This window comes from Taudactylus pleione, unplaced genomic scaffold (genome assembly GCF_031769625.1).
Source record: "Taudactylus pleione unplaced genomic scaffold, aTauple2 ptg000329l, whole genome shotgun sequence".
Taxonomy (NCBI): domain Eukaryota; kingdom Metazoa; phylum Chordata; class Amphibia; order Anura; family Myobatrachidae; genus Taudactylus; species Taudactylus pleione.
The window spans coordinates 4028898-4048793 of NW_028284730.1; the positions used below are offsets into that span (position 1 = coordinate 4028898).

A 19896-nucleotide genomic window follows, 5' to 3' on the forward strand; every position below is an offset into this window, starting at 1 on the left:
GTCGTCGCTTACTACCACTATGTACTATTGCCATAGCGCTATATTATCCTATCCCTATCCTTCTATCAAAGGGACCTTAGCTTACTTTTAATTGCCAACTGCAGCAAGGCAGTTGTTGGATCCATCTGTCTATAATTTGGGTCATTTAAGTGCATCAGGGGTCTACGTCCTAAAGAAATAATAATTCCAAGATATCCATTTCCAGGACAGTTATCGCAAAAGAGAAAGGACTCGACAAACTAGAAAAAGTGAAGCAATTCTCTGTAAGTGATGACAGTAATGATGTTACATTATGGAGTATAGAAAGCCATTTATTCCTAAATCACCCATATGAGCTGTAGAGCACAAAGACTGCTGACTGTCGGGATTGCACACAAAGAAAAGTGGCTGCAGGTGCCAGAATTAGGAACTTGGTTGTATATAAGTAACAAAGAAAAAAGTTTGTTAAATTCAATACAGCTAAAACATACATAATGTTACTTGTATTGCGGCCCTTATGGGTTTGACCACTTTACTCCCTTTCTCCCATCTACAGTACAATCCCAATTCCACCTTCCTTACTGTGGACCGTTTTCTTACTACCATATTTGGCTTTGGGTAACTAGTTTGGTAAAGGTAAGCGGACCTCTCCGTTGGCCAGTGCCAGAGTTTCTGTGTAAGGTAAGGTAAGACCAAAGGGTACATTTACTAAAGTGAGAGTTTTTAGAAGTGGAGATGTTGCCCATAGCAACCAATCAGATTCTAGCTATTATCTTCTAGAAGGTGCTAGTTAAATGTTAAGGAGAAACTGATTGGTTGCTATGGGCAACATCTCCACTTCTAAAAACTCTCCGTTTAGGTAAATATACCCCCAAACCTCAACTTTCATGTGAGACTGACCTTCATACCACTTTCACACCCCAGCAGTGGAAATCCCTTTACTGAATAGCCCATCAGCTGTCTAAATGTTATAGCCATTTAGAACTCCAATATAAAAAAATGAATCGGTCATACTAACCCTGGCCAAATTACATGTTATTAGGCCTGCCCAGCCCAAATTTTGTTGGCATAACTGCCATGAGGTGGGTGAAGTCTCTCATATTTTCTGAGGGTATCTTTCCTTTAAACCCTTATGGAGCTTGGTATTTGACTTATATAAAGTATATAAAGTGCTAAATGTTCGATTAGAACCCTCCCCCTCGCTTGCCCTTTTCCATGACCATCACCGTGACCTACATATATCAGACGGCTACATATTGGGACAATGTTGCTATAGCCCAGTTCTGAAAAATGTTCTCCCTCTTTCCATGAGTAAGATTGTTCATAAAATTCAGTTTGCATTTTTGATGGAAAACCTCAATGTCCTATAATCTACATCTGCCTCCTCGCCATTGAAGAAATGGTTCAATTGTCAAATTTACCACTGACTGTGAAGGGGCAGATTTATTGTCGAGGGATTCCTTCACGCTTTTGAAAGATTGTTGCCTATATATCATGTTTCTATTTTTAGGCTTACTATTTTACATGTTTTGTTCCCTATTCATTATGGGCCTGATTCAGCAGTGGACGGTATGCAAAGCCAGACACAAGTGACTGTGCAATTTCGTCCTGCAAAAAGGCAAATACAGCAGAAAGTGTCTGACACCTCCTTGCTGCATCTGCGATCCCAGCACTGCGACCGAGGGCACAGCCTGGGATCACCATAGCGAAAATCGGTCGCGTTGATTGCCACTTTGGTGAGGCTGTGAAACCGAAGCTTACCTCCAGCCTGGCTGGTTCGTTAGCCTGCGAGGCCGGGAAGTCAGCGTCCATTGACGCAAATCCTGGACTTGCCACTCACAGAAAACGAGGGCGGCACACCCTAATTTCCGATAATCGGGAATCTGCGATCAGAAGTACACTAGCGTGAACTACCGAATCAGGCCCTATGTACGGCTACTGTTCTGTATCATGCTTAATGACATGCGGCTAATGTACCCTTCCCTTCTTTCCCCGTTCATTTCTGACCCCTTTCCCGCTTATATTTCAAGTTATTTCTTTTGAATATATTCAATAAAAAACGACTGATGAATGAAAGAAAACCATACATAACCGATTGGTCGGTGTGACAGAGTAATGGGCCCCATACATCTGTGACTGATTGCTGCAATGCCCCGATCCTCTGACGCCTGGGTTGGGGCATTAGCCTGATTTGTCCATCCCCGGCAAAAAATGATTGGGATCGGTAAGTCGGGGAATTTTAACATGCAGAATTTCCCCCGATTAGCCGACGGATCGCTGATCATCGATGACCATGGATCGGGACTATTGATAGCTGACCGCGTGATCAGCGTCGGGGGATTGTGGAATTGCAGCGCTGATATATGGGCCCCTAAAAAAGGAATTTGCATAGTCCTGGAACCACAATTATTAAATAGTAAAATATTTATTATATATTCTTTTAGTGGAAAGCTGGACTTCTGAAACAAATCATTATCATGGGAGAGTGGGAACCCAAACATCAATGATATTATTATATGCTTACACTCCCCTGATCTGGCATAGGGAATCAGTACTTTGGGCAAAAGGACCCAGACACACCCACAATTATGTTAAATCACCGCACCTGGTTGACCTAACCAGCCTGGCGAGCAGTGTGCGTTTTTCCTCATTGGTGAACTGCATGATCCCCGGGGATTCAAACTTGTGCCGGATCCATTGACATTGCTCCAGGTCATTGATAAACATGAACTCGACTCCAATGTGCTGGCAGTAAGCAGTCTGCACACATAAAAAGAAGATGGAGCAAGGCAGGAATATGCAGGGTACCCAGTACATAGGACAATGGAAAGGTTAGGAATATGTTCTTATCAATGGGTAACAGTAGCAGGTCGGCTCTCCTCACCTCTAGCCTCTTAATGATCTCTCGAAGGGGCAGAGCCGTCTCATTCCCTCCAATGAATGTAGTGGTTGGCAGATGGAAGACTTTGTCCAGGTCAGATTCCTCCAGCCCGTAAAACCCTGCGGAGGGCAGTGGTCAGAGACAGACAGACGGAGGAAGCGTTACAGAAGGAGAAACACAATGCAGCCGGCCATGCAGAGAGGGTACAATGGCGTTGGGTGTGATATTCAGCGGTATAGGGCAGGTGGATGGCACGGACCGGAGGACACAAGTAGGAGGAGGATACAGCCAGCACACAGGACAGGAGGAGAGAGAGGTAAAGGAGCAGATCACATGGAGTTATGTTATATATGGTTCCAATAGATGTATTACATGTTGTCCATGTTTGGAAGACAGCGACGATTAGACAGAGGTGGCACGAAGGAAAGGAGAGGAAGCAGATGAGGAGGACAAACAGAATGGTAGATAGTGAGAAGGGTAAAAGACAGATATTAGTCTACACATGACCTCAGAGTACTAGTTTTAGTTTTTCAATGTTTCCCATTACATTGGGAGTCAGCAACAGTAAAATCATTATAATGCACAACCTCTCACATACTCAGACTAAACCAATTACACACCAAACCTGGCAAGTGCATTACCAGCCTTGTAGCCACCACGCAAGGGAGAAGACAATGTACAAACACATCACCCTCTACATCTGCTACATTAATGCCAACTTGCCTGCCACACTAGGGGGAAACGTTACATTATAATTATATTCATTCACAGCTCCCTTTTATTCCAGCTCCCTCTGATGCTTTGCTGTCACAAGGAGCAAATGGTAAATCACTGTCTCTAGACATCTCGGGACAAGCTAATGTTACAGCATGCTTAGCTACCGGATGTACACGGAAATAAAAATGTAAATCACTTTGAATCCTAATGCTAGGTACTCACTAGGACGATGGATCGGTCTGCTGACGGATCCGCCATCAGGACGGCCGATTGGTCAGCCATACACACTGTATCTGGGCTGACATCACAACTGGGTGGGCATTTAAATTTTCCCATCCAGTTCAGATGCCAGCTGTCCCTGCAGCAAGCATTCGGCGGGTCACCCGTACATATCGTTGGTTGATACATCCATCCTAATACCACTGATGGGAATAAATCCCTTGAGATGGAAAGCATGAAAATCTGACTACGTACTATCCTTGCCTACAGTAATTCTTTCTGGGTGAAAGTCAACATACAGTATTTGGCAACATATTACAACAGTGACATTACTTGGGACCGTCAGGTGTCCCTGGCCGTACGGACAGTATATGTTTACTGAACTTGACAATTATATGTTGTTAATCACTGCACCTAATAATGGCTTATAATTCCTAGCAAACAGGAATATAGTATGAATTGTATACAGTATGCAGCATATAGGAACTCTAATGACCAGTTGGGTAATAGTCATCCTTTGCAGGTAAACACATTCCACATTTAAATCATTGGACTTTCACAGGAAACTAAACACCATTGGCAACTATAAAGGAGAACAGAATGTTCTTAAAAAAAAAATAATAATAATAAACTGGCAGAATTACCATTGTCAGGATAATAGGGATTGTGTATCAAGCGTCACACACTGATTTAGATGACTTTCCTGGGCTAAACAAATTTGTAGCGATACAAAGTGATAGTAATATACTTATAAAACACAAGAAACTTCCCAAAATTGCCTTTCAGGGGCACATCTTGTTACTATGATAATGTAAACGGTAGCAGCTTCTACTAAAATCAATGGAGATTTCTCAAATGGGGCAACTATTTGTCAGGACAGATATCCTAGCCTCATAGTATAGGGTAAAGCTAAATCCATGAGTATTGCCATGTTGTACCTGTAGCCACACCAATTTATTTACATAAAATGCCTTACAGTCCAATACATTCACAGCTCATTAACATATAGTGCCTTACAGTACAGTACGTCAGATCCCATTTACATATACAGGTTGAGTCTCCCATATCCAAAATGCTTGGGACCAGGGGTATTTTGGATAACGGAATATTCCGTATTTTGGAATAATTGCATATCATAATGAAATATCTTGGGAATGGGACCCCAATATACACACAATGCATATATGTTATATATACACCTTATACACATAGCCTGCAGCTCATTTTATACAATATTTTCAATAATTTTGTGGCTCAAGCAAAGTTTGTGTACATACATGAAATAAATTTATGTTTCATTTACACCCTATACACACAGCCTGAAGGTAATTGTATACCATATTTTTAATAATTTGTGCCTTAGACAAAGTTTGTGTACATTGAACCATCAAAAATCAAAGGTTTTATTATCTCAGTCATGCCAAAATTATTCCATAATTCGGAATATTCCGTATTTCGGAATATTTGGATATGGGAGACTCAACCTGTAGTGCCTAAAGCTGGCCACACATCTAAAGATTTTCTGTCCAACCAGCAAACTAGTTTATTGGTTGGAATGAAAATCTGGTAAGGAATACAATCAGCAATTTGCTCCCAAACGCTGGAAAATGGACCAAAACTGTTTGAACAAATAGTTTAGATCAAACATTTAACAAACTTGTCTGACGTCCATTTTCATCTGTTTTCTAGCAATTAAGAGCAAATTGCTGATCATCATTTACTCCCATACGTTACCAGATTTTCATTCCAACCAATCAAGAAGTTGGCTGGTTGGATGTAAGTTGGTCTAGTGTGTGGCCAGCTTTACAGTACAGTACATCAGAACCCATTTACATATAGTGCCTTACAGTACAGTACATCAGATCCCATTTACATATAGTGCCTTAAAGTACAGTACATCAGATTCCATTTACATATAGTGCCTTACAGTACAGTACATCAGATCCCATTTACATATAGTGCCTTACAGTACAGTACATCAGATCCCATTTACATATAGTGCCTTACAGTACAGTACATCAGATCCCATTTACATATAGTGCCTTACAGTACAGTACATCAGATCCCATTTACATATAGTGCCTTAAGGTGCATACACACGGGACGATCTGTTCAGCGAACAATATTGCTGAACGATCTCCCTTGAAATTCCTGGTGTGCTGGATGAATTATATTGTTCATCCACACACCAACAATATTACCAACAACCAACGATTGTGGATCCCTATAGGGAATATAAAGATATCGCCCAGATTGGCCTGTTTGCATGGCCGATGGGACGATATCGTTATCGTCCAGCGGGAGCGCGCATCGTTGGTCGCTGGTTACATGCACATGGAACGATATATATCGTTTAAGGATATAGTTAATATCGTAACGATATATCGCTCCGTGTGTATGCACCTTTAAGGTGCATAGACACATGGGATGATCTGTTCAGCAAACGATATCGCTGAACGATCTCTCTTGAAATTCCTGGCGTGCTGGATGAATGATATTGTTCATCCACACACACCAACGATATTACCAACGACCAATGATCCCTATAGGGAATATAACGATATCGCCCAGATTGGCCTGCTTGCATGAACGATATCGTTACCGTCCAGCGGGAGCACGCATCGTTGGTCATATACACATGGAGTGATATATCGTTGAACAATATCGTTATCGTTCATATCGTAACGATATATCGCTCCGTATGTATGCACCTTTACAGTACAATACATCAGATCCCATTTACAAACAGTGTCTTACAGTCCTCCCTTATGTGGAAAATCACATATGAACCCAGTCACATAAGGATGCTCAAGGGTGGATTATCACCATCTCAACCTTCGAAATACTTTAAGTACTAACCACTAAGAACTATGTAACTACATCTACATAAGAGCTGTAATCTGGTCTGTCCAATACCAGTATAAGGTATCAGAGAATTCAAATTGAGCTGGGTATACACTGTACAATTTTCACTCACGTGTACACACTAAAATTGTATTTATCTGTCCTAGTGATCGGAAGGAAATATCCTGTCCTTATACACACTGAACAGATTATCTGTATAGTGGCCACATAATCAATATAAAATCTGTCAGTAGATCGGTCGGCAGAGCGTACACACCGCAGAATGACGACAATACCGTGACCAGATCTATCGCGTCTCATCAGCATCCTAGAAGATGCAATCACACCGATTAATGAGATAAATAGAGATTGTACATCTGTACACATTATACAGATAATTGTAGAGTGTACCCAGCTTTAGAGTGGATGATCTTACAACCATTAACTTTATAACATGATCTTTAATCCACATTCTGAAAATAACGTAGAACCAGTAGGCGGCTGAGACATAAAGGACAGCAGTACTAATGTTGTACTTGCAGCATTTACAAATCATCGTTGTCGTAAGACTCCACTGATAAGCATTGAAAGTCGCATTTTGTTTAACCCTTCCTGCAAACACCAAAACCTATATTTACCTATTTAAACTACCTTCCAGCCCTACAGCACCTCAGCAGCAGGCGAGACTAAAATACAGACAAGTGCCTGGGTGAAGGAGGAGAAAAAGAAGGCAGCAGGGGAGGGCTGTTGAAAATGTTCCGTACCTCCCACAGTGAGAACTCGTAGACGGTCCAGAAATGCTGGCAGGTCTGAGTGGGAGAAGAGGTTGCAGCACAAGGGGTCAGGGGGATAAGGGAAGAATATTGCAGCATGGGGAAAAACAGAGAGGAGTCTTTAAATCTAGAATTTCAACACCACAAATAGGAAGGAGTGGGGGGAGGGGACCATCTCTGCGACATAATCTGGAGGAAACAAAGCACTCATGGGGCATGTCATTGTGTTCGTGCACGTGGCCATGGCCCCTATCTGTAATAGTCACACTGCATAGTAAAACACATAGCTCTGCAGTGAATTATGTGTTTCGGTACAGGCTCATAAACAAACCCCCCCAAACACACTTACATACTGTATATACACATACATGTGGGGACAGAAACAACAGTGCAAGAAAATGTAAAGCTAGAGTTTCCCCACAGGAGCGGCACAATGTTCAGAGGTCTGATAAAGGGGATTTGGATGCATTTCACTGGATCATCATGGACCAAAGCAACTCAGCTGGATGCGGCTGCTGCTGCCTGAATGGTGATATGTCCTACACACCCCAAGTATCACTATCAGGCCGCACCTTAATGGAGGCCTTACATGGGAAATGATCTGCTGCTAATCTTGTTGTTTCCATGGTGTTCCCCACCTGTACGTGTACATCACAGTAGCATCACTGACGTGGCATTCCAGGGATTTCATTGCATTCAATAGGAAGTTGCAGCAGAGGGGACTGCTGTCCTGTCCGATACACTCACCAGTGTAGCAGTCCATGTCCCAAATCTCTTATCCTCATCTCACCATGTACAATAAGCTTGCACTGTGTACCCCCTGTCAGTATTCAATGCCTTCCTATGAGCAAGGGGTGGCAACCTCTGAGGATTTCAGCTTATGTTGCATGCTACAGGAGCACAGACTGCCCAAGCCTGCTGATGGACAAACCGACCTGCACACAGAATAAAGCTACTCCACCACCTACTGAAAGACTAAGGCCTCCCTCTACCCACGACCAGAGCCCCAGGGCAGCCATTATTCCTGGGGCTGTAATACGGATGGAAGAAGGAGAACCAATGACAACAGACAATCACTGCATAAAGCAGTTCCCGGGGCTCTGGCTATGGGTAAGAGCTCCCCAGTAACACACTGTCTTTGGAAGTGCATCTTTAACACATCCGGTAATGGAGCTGGGATACACACTATAGGCCGCAATTCAATTCAAAGTGATGCTGAATAGCCCTGGGAGGGCTCACAGACCTATTTAATTCAGCGCGCTGTTAAGTCGGAGAATGCTGGTTCTTAGGGTTAGGCACAACCCCCCCGAGTTTTAGGTTATAAACTCCCAAGGGAGGGTTAAAGATACTTACGAGCCGGCGTGTCGGGCTTCTCTTGTCGGGATTTGAACCAGTAGCTTGTAAGCCGTCGGTATTTCATAGCCAACTCGATTAAACCAATAAGTCCAAGTGTGTTTTTCTACCCACCCTTGTATCTTTCCTAATTGGTGATTCAGGCGGGTATTTATCTGAGCTTGGAGAGGGATAACAAGAGATATGGTAAGAACTTACCTTTGTTATCTCTGTTTCTACGAAGTCCATAGGGTCCACAGGGTTGACCTTGGGGTATAGGTTGGGAACCAAATCCGGGCACCACGCAGTTAAAGCTTTTAGCTCCCAGGATGCACTGGGTCCACTCTCCCTATAACCCCACCCCCAAGCCAGAGGCACCTCAGTTTGTAAGTAGCCAAAGGCCGGAGGAGGAGAGAAAAAGAGAGAGAAAACTGGAACACTCAATAACCATACTCACCGAAATGGGAGACGGAAAACCGGTGACCAGCCACACAGCCCATATGAAGCCAGGTGCGTCAGGGCGGGCGCCCTGTGGACCCTATGGACTTCGTAGAAACAGAGATAACAAAGGTAAGTTCTTACCATATCTCTTGTTTTCTACTTCAGGGTCCATAGGGGGTCCACAGGGTTGACCTTGGGGATGTCCCAAAGCAGTTCAACCAAGGGTGGGGACGCTCCTGTGCTGAGAGGAGAATCCGTCGCCAAAAAGGAAGCATCCTGAGAGGCAAAGGAAACCAATGCCTAGAACCTTAAAAAGGTGTGGACAGAAGACCACGTGGCCACCTAGTAAGGCAAAACAGCCGAGGCGCCACAGCGAGCCGCACACGAGGGTCACATGGCCCGAGAAAAAACAAGCATCAACAACAGGAAGGCCTACCCATGGGTAGGCCCCTGAGGAAGACCTACGAGGCCATCCAAGTCAACATTTGGTTATAGGCCGGCCATCCTTTCCTGTGAAAACCAGAAATCTCAGACCACCAATAAGGAGTCCGATTTCCGTAAGGAACCTGAACGGATCACATAAATCCAAAGAGGCCAGACCACAGTCAATGAGGCCACACCAGCCGAGAGGACTGGGGACAGAATGGCCGTACCATAAGTTCCAGAATAATATGGAACCTGAAAACCACTAAGAAGAAACACAGGGCGAGAGCAACTCCCACCCTGACATGATGCCCTCCAGAAGAGGGAGCTACATGAGAACGCTCCCAATTCAGACACTCTCCTGGTTGATATAAACACCCTGAGAGAAAGAGAGAGCCTAAGCAATAGACCATGTAATGGCTATCACAACCAGCGGTTCCATTGACTGTCCCCGGAGGTAACGAAGAACCACTACTTACTCCCAAGGAGTCCCTAGGGAGGACAAATGGAGGCATAATCAAGAAAACACTCCAAAGGATGAACTGGATACCAGAGTGAAGCAATTCCATATCTTAACCATACTGACAGTGTAGAGATCCGCACTGTCAGGAAGACCAGGCCAAGTGTGAAACCCAAGCCAGCCGGAAGGAATGCCAGAATATCTGGAAATCCTGGACACCGGAGGATTGTATCGACAGGTACAATACCATAAGATTTATGGCTGCCACAGTTTGTGGTAGGTCCCAGCAAAAGCTGATCCATGTGCTCTAATCATTCCAACGATGACAAAGCCAGGGAAGCCGTAAGACCACTGTAAGGACACAGTCAAAGACAAACGACCCAGGTCCAAGGCAAAACCAAGGACCCTGAGACAACAGGTCCGGGCAGTGAAGCATCAGGGATGGAGTATCGATGTAGAGACTCCGAAGATCCAAGTACCCCTGACATCTGGGGCAATCAGGAGCCACCAGCAGGAAAGCATCTCCGTCTCGATTGAAAACACTTCCAAAGACCTCGAGGAAGAAGGGAGACCGGAGAACACAGGTACACAAAGTGGAAGGACCACTTCACCGACAAAGAGTCGCTGAAGTTTGCTTCAGAATCCCCAGAGCTGAACTGTAACACCCTAGTGTGATAAAGTCAGAAGGCCATGAGGGTCACCTCAGGGGGGCCCCCCCTGCTCACCAGGAGATGAAACCTCTCTTGGGGAAGAGACTAGTCCCCGGGATGCACGTCGTGACGGCTGAGGACTCCCGCTTCCCAATGGAGAGCTCCTGAAATGAACGCTGCCGAGATGGTCGGGAGGAGACCCTCGGACTATGTCCGAATATGTGACATACCTGTCATTGCCACCCAACGAACAGTGTTGCTAAAAAGGAAGCCACTGTCCTGACCCTGTCGGACTGAACCTTTTCAGGTTCACCGGGAAACAAGAGTTATGCCAGAGTAAGTTAATTGACAGGGTGGAATCGACAGACGTCCAACTGCACTGAAAAGGATTCGGTCCAGACACTGTCCCTAGCAAAGAAAACCCTGGACGAGATGGCCATAGCCACCCGGACAGGGACCGACTTGCCTCCGGAGAGAGCATCATCGTTTGAACAGTTATCCGACAGAAAAAACTCATTCCATCTGGAGATGAGCCAATTATGGAAAGGCCTGGAATGGAACTGAGCCCATTCCACCATGCATCCCAGAGTGTAAAGACATCTGTCGACTGCGCAGACAACCATGTACTCCTAATGGAAGAGAGGAGATTCCGTCTTACGCCAGAAGAATTCTCAGATTCTGAGAATCCAGCAGGGATCCTAGATGAAGAATACCCAGAGAGGGATGCAGGGAGGACTTTTTCCCCGTTGATTAAACGTCTGCACCCTGAAGAAGCCACAGTCATCCTGACCTGGCCGTAAAGTACCCCGGTGATCCCGCTAAGAGCAGGAGGCCGTCCAGGTACAGGAGCATTGGGATATACTGAACAGAAGAACTGTCAGAAAATCCAAAACGCTGGTAAACCCCTGTGGGGCTGAGGACAGTCCCAACAGGCAGAGCCCGAAAAATTGTAAGTGTTGCTGTGATACAGCAAACCACAGCCCATGCTGAGGAAAGGTCTCTGTAAGTACCCGTAGGCACGCGTCCTGTATATCCAGTGATACCCTAAAGTCCCCAGGTTCCAAACATCGTATGATGGAGCATAGGGATTTCCTCCTGAGCCCAGGTAGCTTTAGGAACTGGTTCAGGGAATTGAGACAGAGAACAGGCCAAAGAGGACCATTCAGCCACCGCACCAGAAAGAAAACAGAACAACCAGTCCCTCACTGAGATAGTGGGGATGGCCCAATTAGCTCCGCTTACCGCAACAACTGCATAGCTTTCTGGATCTGTAAGGCCCTTGTAAAGAGGGCGTACCCTCCTACCCACGTAGCCGCGGCAACTTGACACTAATACCGGGCGAACTGAGAAAATCGGTATCTCCCAGTTGTAGGCCTGTCCCGTCAGACTGAAGAGATATCCGTAGGTTCAGAAGCAGGATCGGCTGGCAGTCCAGGCCTGCTCGGTACTGGATATGTCGGCCCTTGTAGATGCCGACAGTCTACGAAGAAACAGACCTTTAGGCTGACCGAGAGGACAAAAAAGACTTAACAGACTTAGTCTGAGGCCTTGTAGTGTGCATAGCTGAAAGCGGTAAACTTGTCGTTAGTAATACTGCCAATGTTACTACAATCTTGTCAAGGTCAGGACCAAACAATATCAACCCTAAAGATGGTATCTGCACCTCTGCATTCTCAGAGCGCAGCCATAGGGTATTACGGAGGATACAGTCGCAGCCGGAACTCTGAAAGTTAGGAGACTGGTATCCAATATAGGCATGTCCACCTATGACAACTGCATATATTACATGAGCGACCAAATACATTTGAACCCCCGACGTGTTGGAGGGGAAAAAACGTTACAAATGCATCAACCCAATATGCAATAGTATTAACCAACCATGCTATAGCCATGGTAGGATGGGTAACAACTCCCGAAAGCAAGTATACTGATTTCAGGCAGAGTTACCACCTACGGATCCGAAGAATCCGACCACGCAGGAATGGGAGGCGTAGTAACGTCTGTAATCAGACGAGTAACACGCCCATCCCCCCCAGGAGGGGCTCGTGATGCCCTCAGGGAATTTGGGACAGGAGGCCAAACACTGTTGTAACACCTCCTATCTGGCAACAGCCAGAGTCCCGCTATGCGATCCACCCGCTAGTCAGCAACAGGTAACCCGAAGGCACGCAATACTGAGGGTGTATGATACAGGTGCAGGTCAACATTCACTCTAACCAGAATGGACCTGCTACCAGCCCTAAAGCAGGGATAATAATACCTGAAATAGGCTTCCCCCCGTGTAAGAGGGAAAGAGCCCCGAACAGTACCCAGTTCACGGCAGAGCCAACTGGGAAGTAACCACAGGGCGTCAACCACGCCAATTAGCGTTTCGTAGAAAACGACATCCACCCAGGGTGGCTGTTGTGGTAATCCCTGCAAGGGGAATGACAGACTATTGTGGCACCAGGGGGAATTCATATACTGCAAAAAACCCCTGCAGGGAGCGGTAGTCTGTGTCACAGGGGAAGAGTGCAAGAAGCTGCGAGATACCCTGAGATGAAAAGGGCAGTATGGTGAAGTAACCCCAAGTGAGGTACAACAATGGGGCCCGCCCGGCGATCCGCAATTGAGAGGATCCCGAGAAAACAAACCGCCCAAGGGGGTCGTGAAAGAGGCCGGCACCAGATGACGCCACATACAGAACCCTTTATGAGTCAAATCCTCCGCACTAACACCTGCAGCACATGACTTGCAGGATAGTAAAAATGGGTGCAGTATAACGCTCTATCTCCTGGTCAGACATATCTGACCCATCTTGGCGGAAATATTAAGCAGCACTATACTGGTCCTGACTGATGCCAAAAATAGCTGCAGGGACCCATTTTCAGCGTATGCAACACACAGTTCCATCTAAAATATGGCAACGTGCAGCACGCAACAGTATGTGACAAACCACACAAATATTAACAAGTATATAAATGTGAGGTCTCAGAACCACCCTAAGTACAGCTGTATTAGGGCAGATAAAGAAAAGGGATAGATATACACTGACAGGTGAGAGAATAAAGTACAGTCAGCACTAGCATAAGTCACATACAATGCAGATATATACATATATACATAAACATGTCATATAATATACTGCACTATTACACTGCATTCAACTGCCCAGATTCAGTGTCTGGGAAGGCTACAGCGCTGTGTACACTGACCTGATGGTGAGGTACGCAGGGGGACTGGACTCACTGCCATCCTGAGAGATTTCTGCTGCACCACAGAGATAAAATGGCCGCTGGAGACCTCAGAGGAAGCGTGGCCCGCGGAGGAAGCAGCTCAGCGACGCCAGACTATGGATACTGAAAGGCGCGCTGAGCTGAGGGGAGGAGCCGCTGTAACAGGGAAGGCTGCCTCCCCTGGCCGGCTATTAACCCCCGGGACGCCGGCTCCCTGCACCGATCGTTAAGTCCCTGGTGGTCTAGTGGACACACGGGGTATGGGGGGCCCGCCGCCACTGCCGGCGCCTCCGGTCTGTCCCCTGAGACCGGAGGCACAGGACTGCATTTGAAATGCGCGGATCACCGCAAGCGGTGATCCGCGACCTTACCTGCTCCCCGTGGATCCGGCAGCAGTCCTGGGCGCCCGCAGAGTCCGGCTAGTACAGACTCTGGGGTCCCGCTGAGATCCCCAGATCTGTACTGGCGTCTCAGCGCCAGCGGGGTGACGGAGCGGCAGCTTAGACGTCCTATGGACAGTCCGACGCTGCCGCTCTGAAGAGTCCAAAGTCCATGGAAAAAACTTTGTCCCTAAAAAAATAAAATAAGCTTAGGGGCTGCTAATCAGCTCCCCCTGCGCTAACGGTGACCCGACTCCGGCCGGGCACCAACTTAAATTGAGGTGCCTCTGGCTTGGGGGTGGGGTTATAGGGAGAGTGGACCCAGTGCATCCTGGGAGCTAAAAGCTTTAACTGCGTGGTGCCCGGATTTGGTTCCCAACCTATACCCCAAGGTCAACCCTGTGGACCCCCTATGGACCCTGAAGTAGAAAAAATTGTGACAGAGATAAAGTACTAACCAATCAGTTTTCTAACTTACACTTTACAGACTTAGCATTCCCGCTAGGCTGTTTTAGCGGGGCGCGGCGCCCTGCCCTCCTTCTGGAAGACAAAAAGCGCCCTGCCCTAACAGCCTGCGGGAGCCGTCTTCACCCGCGGGTCGCAGTGTCCCGCGGGTGAAGAAATGTGCAGTGACCCGGTCACCCCCAGAGAATAGACGCCGGGCGCATGCGCCCGGCATCTATTCTCACTGTCCTTAGGGCTTGGGGGCTGCCCGGCGTGTCCGTAAGTGCCGGGCACGCCCCCAAGAGTGACGAAAAGGGGGAAGCGTCTTATAGACACGCCCCCTTTTCAAAGACCACGCCCCCTTCTCGGTCGCGCGCCGGAGCTAGAGTGAACACTACAGACTGATTGAAAAATGACAGTTAGAAGCTGATTGGATATAGATAAAATTGTGAGAGATAAAGTACCAACCAACTTTGATAAATACCCCCCTTAATGGTTTAGTCAATCTCCCTGTAAAAAGTATGATCCGTGCATGATCCTGCAAATATTCCAGTACCGGAGTAGCAGCAACAGAATTCTGTCCGATTCCCAAGGTCTGTACATTAATATCTCTTTTAAATCAAAAAAACACCCGCAGAGGTTTAGAAGAGGCTTCAGTGTTAATGTGAGAAGCACAGTAATTAAAATGTACTGATTTGTAAAACTTGCTAATCTAAATGAACAGTATTTAATAGAGAACATGATACTATTAATGCCAATCTAGCTGGTTTAGGGGAACAATAGTCCTAACACTGACCCAGGGCAACATAAACTAAATTTGTTTTGTTTCCAAAACTGGGCCCAGCTTTTAAGGCTATCCATGCATATGCACAGGTGACTTAGTAAGCACCCCAGTTCATTTGATTCAACCATCTGTGCTCAAGCATGGATATTCTTATAACCTGGACTGTTAGGGTGACTTGAGAACTGAGTTTTAGAAAACTTGTGCTAAGGGAATATGTTGGGGTAAGTCAATCGCTAGATGCACTGGTGAGGGAAGCAGACTCAGATGAGAAAACTGCAAATGGAAAGATTAAACCAAACTAATAAAATAACAATTTGTTGTACTAATACAAAGTCCTACAACCAGGAAAAGTTACATTGACCAAAAATTTACATATTACAAGTTCCCAGATCAGTTTGCAGAACATATTATGTACTCATGCCCACACACCACATGCTCTAAATCCCAAGCAGGCACCATCTCATCCCCAGCCTAATGCCCGCACACACCCATCACATGCCATATGCGGTTAGTTGTACTAGCTACAGTAAGTGAACTAGTCTACAATAGCAGCTTTGGCTGTGACGGCAGCAGGAGCTTTGCGGCCTAACAAAGTAATTATCATCCATTCTACACCCAGAGGCCACACTAACAGCTTCCTTAGGTTCAGGACAGAACAGTGGGGATCTTACTTCATCTGAAGTGATTTGCTTTATTATCTCCAAAAACAATTATTGGAAAGACATATGGTGTCAGGATGACCACTACAATTAAATGTAGTAACACCATACAGGCCTGCTCTCCTGGAACATCCAGAGACTCCCAAATTTTCGGTGCTCTCTGCCAGACCCCGCAAGAGAGAAGATCTACCACTGCGTCATCTAGCCCCCAGACGACCATTTTCCCTAGGAAGCTGGTCTACTCTTTCAGGATTACGTGGCAGATACATAAAAAGGTACAGCTGTCATTTTTACACCACAGGAAAACAGCTGTTAGTTGTGACCTCTGCTCCTAAGATTTAGCGAGCGGGGGACAGACATACATGTTGGGGGGTGAGAGGGAGGCGCAGAAGCAGTGACCATACTAGTAGAGCTATTGGCCCTCACCGAGTTTGTCTGAGGAGGTGACAATGTCAGCTGGCACACAGGAATCCAGATCTGCATCCAGAATGCCAAGTGGGTCAAGCTGGGCAACATGGTGCCCGCGGATCTATATAGAGGAGAGGTGCCAGAGTAGGGTGGTGGAAGGGGACAGGAAATGCAGAAGAATAAAAGGGTGGAGGTGGGTTGGGAAATAAATAACAGGGAGAGAGAGTGGATGATGGAGGAAATACAGAGGGTGAAGAGTATAGAGGCACCACATAAAATAATAACAGACAGGGAGGGAGACAAGGAGGAAAGCAGAGAAGAGAAAAGTTACAATGAGTTTGATACAGTAATCCTCACCGACATATGGAGGACCGACAACTACTGGAGTGTCATCAAAATTTACAGAGCTAATCCCGAGAGGGTCAAGTTTTGCAATGTTGTGACCCCTTACCTAGAAACAATGACACAAACTGGTTAATGACTCCTCCCCTCCACAGACAGTCATTATGTAATCAGTATGTGGATGGAAGGGGCTGCTTCAGCATATACCACTTATAGGTAATGACATTAGCGCAGGTCATATCCTGAGGGTTCTGCCACAGTCAGATAGTTATTGTGAATACTCAGCAACATTTCTCCTTTTACAGAGAACTGTACGTACATTCAATAAAGACACAAAACCACTAATGAGAACATTCATTTAAGGAGTTGTGTGTGTGCAACCAGCAGCAGAAATGATTTGTGTACATGCTTATACAGTGGTATCACATAAGAGGCACAGCAATGCAGAGAATAGCCTTAGTCAAAATTCTTCCTGTTTAAAGCTTAAAAAAATAAAATAAACCCCTCCTAACATCGAATTTACATTGTGATTGTAATAACAAAATTAGCATACATTACACTCTCTTATCCTGACACTATAACTATACCAGTGGTTCCCAAACTCTCTTCAATCACGTTGCACTAAAGTATCAGCATTTTTTCACGGCACCCCTAGGCCAAAAACTTCTTATTGAGAAATTCAGAAAAAATTATTAAATTAAGTAAATTGTGCTTATGTGTCATCAAAAGGTTCAGTATTGGGGTGGTGGACAGGGTTGTGCTTCTGTTTCTACACAGATTTGAGAGTCAAAACCAGTGCTTGTGGCCAATCTTACTGATCATAAATAATAAAATTTCATCCCAAACCACCAACCCGAGGCACTCCAGGGAGCCACGGCACCCAGTTTGGGAACCACTGAACTATACTAAATGAATAACCTTAAATAAAAGCAGGGTGAGTAAATACAGATGCAGGAATGACCATTGTCAGTATAGAGTTGGGCTATTGGAAGCAATGTAAGCAGTACAGCTACAGGAAGGATCATAGTCAGTATAGAGCTGGGTTTTAGGAAACAGGGTGAGGGCACACAGATACAGTATTATAGTCAGTATAGAGCTGGACTATAGGGAACAGGGTAAGGGCACACATGTACAGGAAGGATCATAGTCAATATAGAGCTGACTATAGGGAACAGGGTAAAGGCACACAGATACAGTATTATACAGTATAGAGCTGGACTATAGGAAGCAGGGTGAGGGCACACAGATACAGTATTATAGTCAGTATAGAGCTGGACTATAAGAAGCAGGGTGAGGGCACACAGATACAGTATTATAGTAAGTGTAGAGCTCGACTATAGGGAACAGGGTAAAGGCACACAGGTACAGTATTATAGTCAGTATAGAGCTGGACTATAAGAAGCAGGGTAAGGTCACACAGATACAGTATTATAGTCAGTATAGAGCTGGACTATAGGGAACAGGGTAAGGGCACACAGATACAGTATTATAGTCAGTATAGAGCTGGACTATAGGGAACAGGGTAAGGGCACACAGATACAGTATTATAGTCAGTATAGAGCTGGACTATAGGAAGCAGGGTGAGGGCACACAGATACAGTATTATAGTCAGTATAGAGCTGGACTATAGGAAACAGGGTGAGGGCACACAGATACAGTATTATAGTCAGTATAGAGCTAGACTATAGGAAGCAGGGTGAGGGCACACAGATACAGTATTATAGTCAGTATAGAGCTGGACTATAGGGAACAGGGTAAGGGCACACAGATACTGTAAGGATCATAGTCAGTATAGAGCTGGACTATAGGGAACAGGGTAAAGGCACACAGATACAGTATTATACAGTATAGAGCTGGACTATAGGAAGCAGGGTGAGGGCACACAGATACAGTATTATAGTCAGTATAGAGCTGGACTATAAGAAGCAGGGTGAGGGCACACAGATACAGTATTATAGTAAGTGTAGAGCTCGACTATAGGGAACAGAGTAAAGGCACACAGGTACAGTATTATAGTCAGTATAGAGCTGACTATAGGGAACAGGGTAAAGGCACACAGAAAGTATTATAGTCAGTATAGAGCTGGACTATAGGGAACAGGGTAAGGTCACACAGATACAGTATTATAGTCAGTATAGAGCTGGACTATAAAAAGCAGGGTGAGGGCATACAGATACAGTAAAGATCATAGTCAGTATAGAGCTGGACTATAAGAAGCAGGGTGAGGTCACACAGATACAGTATTATAGTCAGTATAGAGCTGGACTATAAGAAGCAGGGTGAGGTTACACAGATACAGTATTATAGTCAGTATAGAGCTGGACTATAAGAAGCAGGGTAAGGTCACACAGATACAGTATTATAGTCAGTATAGAGCTGACTATAGGGAACAGGGTAAAGGCACACAGAAAGTATTATAGCCAGTATAGAGCTGGACTATAGGGGAACAGGGTAAGGTCACACAGATACAGTATTATAGTCAGTATAGAGCTGGACTATAAGAAGCAGGGTGAGGGCATACAGATACAGTAAAGATCATAGTCAGTATAGAGCTGGACTATAAGAAGCAGGGTGAGGTCACACAGATACAGTATTATAGTCAGTATAGAGCTGGACTATAAGAAGCAGGGTGAGGGCATACAGATACAGTAAAGATCATAGTCAGTATAGAGCTGGACTATAAGAAGCAGGGTAAGGTCACACAGATACAGTAAGGATTATAGGGCCCGATTCAGCAGAGGACGATAATGCGACTGCAGCTGCGATTTCGCACGGAACGCAGCTGTAATAATATGCTAATGGTTGTAAGTTTTCCCGAGCATAATGACGCCCACTGCTACCGTCTCATATCTGTCCAATGTCGCTTTTCTGTGTCAACATAGACGCACATCGGCCGGTCAAGCAGTATTTAAGGCAAGTCTGACCAGACGCAAACACAGTAGCTC

The 19896-nt window shown here is 45.5% G+C and overlaps 1 protein-coding gene across 3 annotated transcripts in view; it reads right to left on the reverse strand.

Annotated features, from left to right (window-relative positions):
* OGDH (oxoglutarate dehydrogenase) overlaps nucleotides 1–19896 on the reverse strand; it is a 116559-nt gene that overhangs the window by 21266 nt on the left and 75397 nt on the right. For 2 of the 3 annotated variants that reach the window (XM_088443338.1, XM_088443337.1), the window contains exons 4-6: nucleotides 16628–16730; nucleotides 2864–2979; nucleotides 2585–2739 (exon numbers count right to left, since the gene is read on the reverse strand). In XM_088443338.1, coding sequence (XP_088299464.1) covers nucleotides 2585–2739; nucleotides 2864–2979; nucleotides 16628–16730 — 374 coding nt within the window. Of the gene's footprint in view, nucleotides 1–2584; nucleotides 2740–2863; nucleotides 2980–16627; nucleotides 16731–16966; nucleotides 17061–19896 lie in introns of all 3 variants that reach the window. The other variant, XM_088443339.1, reaches the window with a different exon arrangement.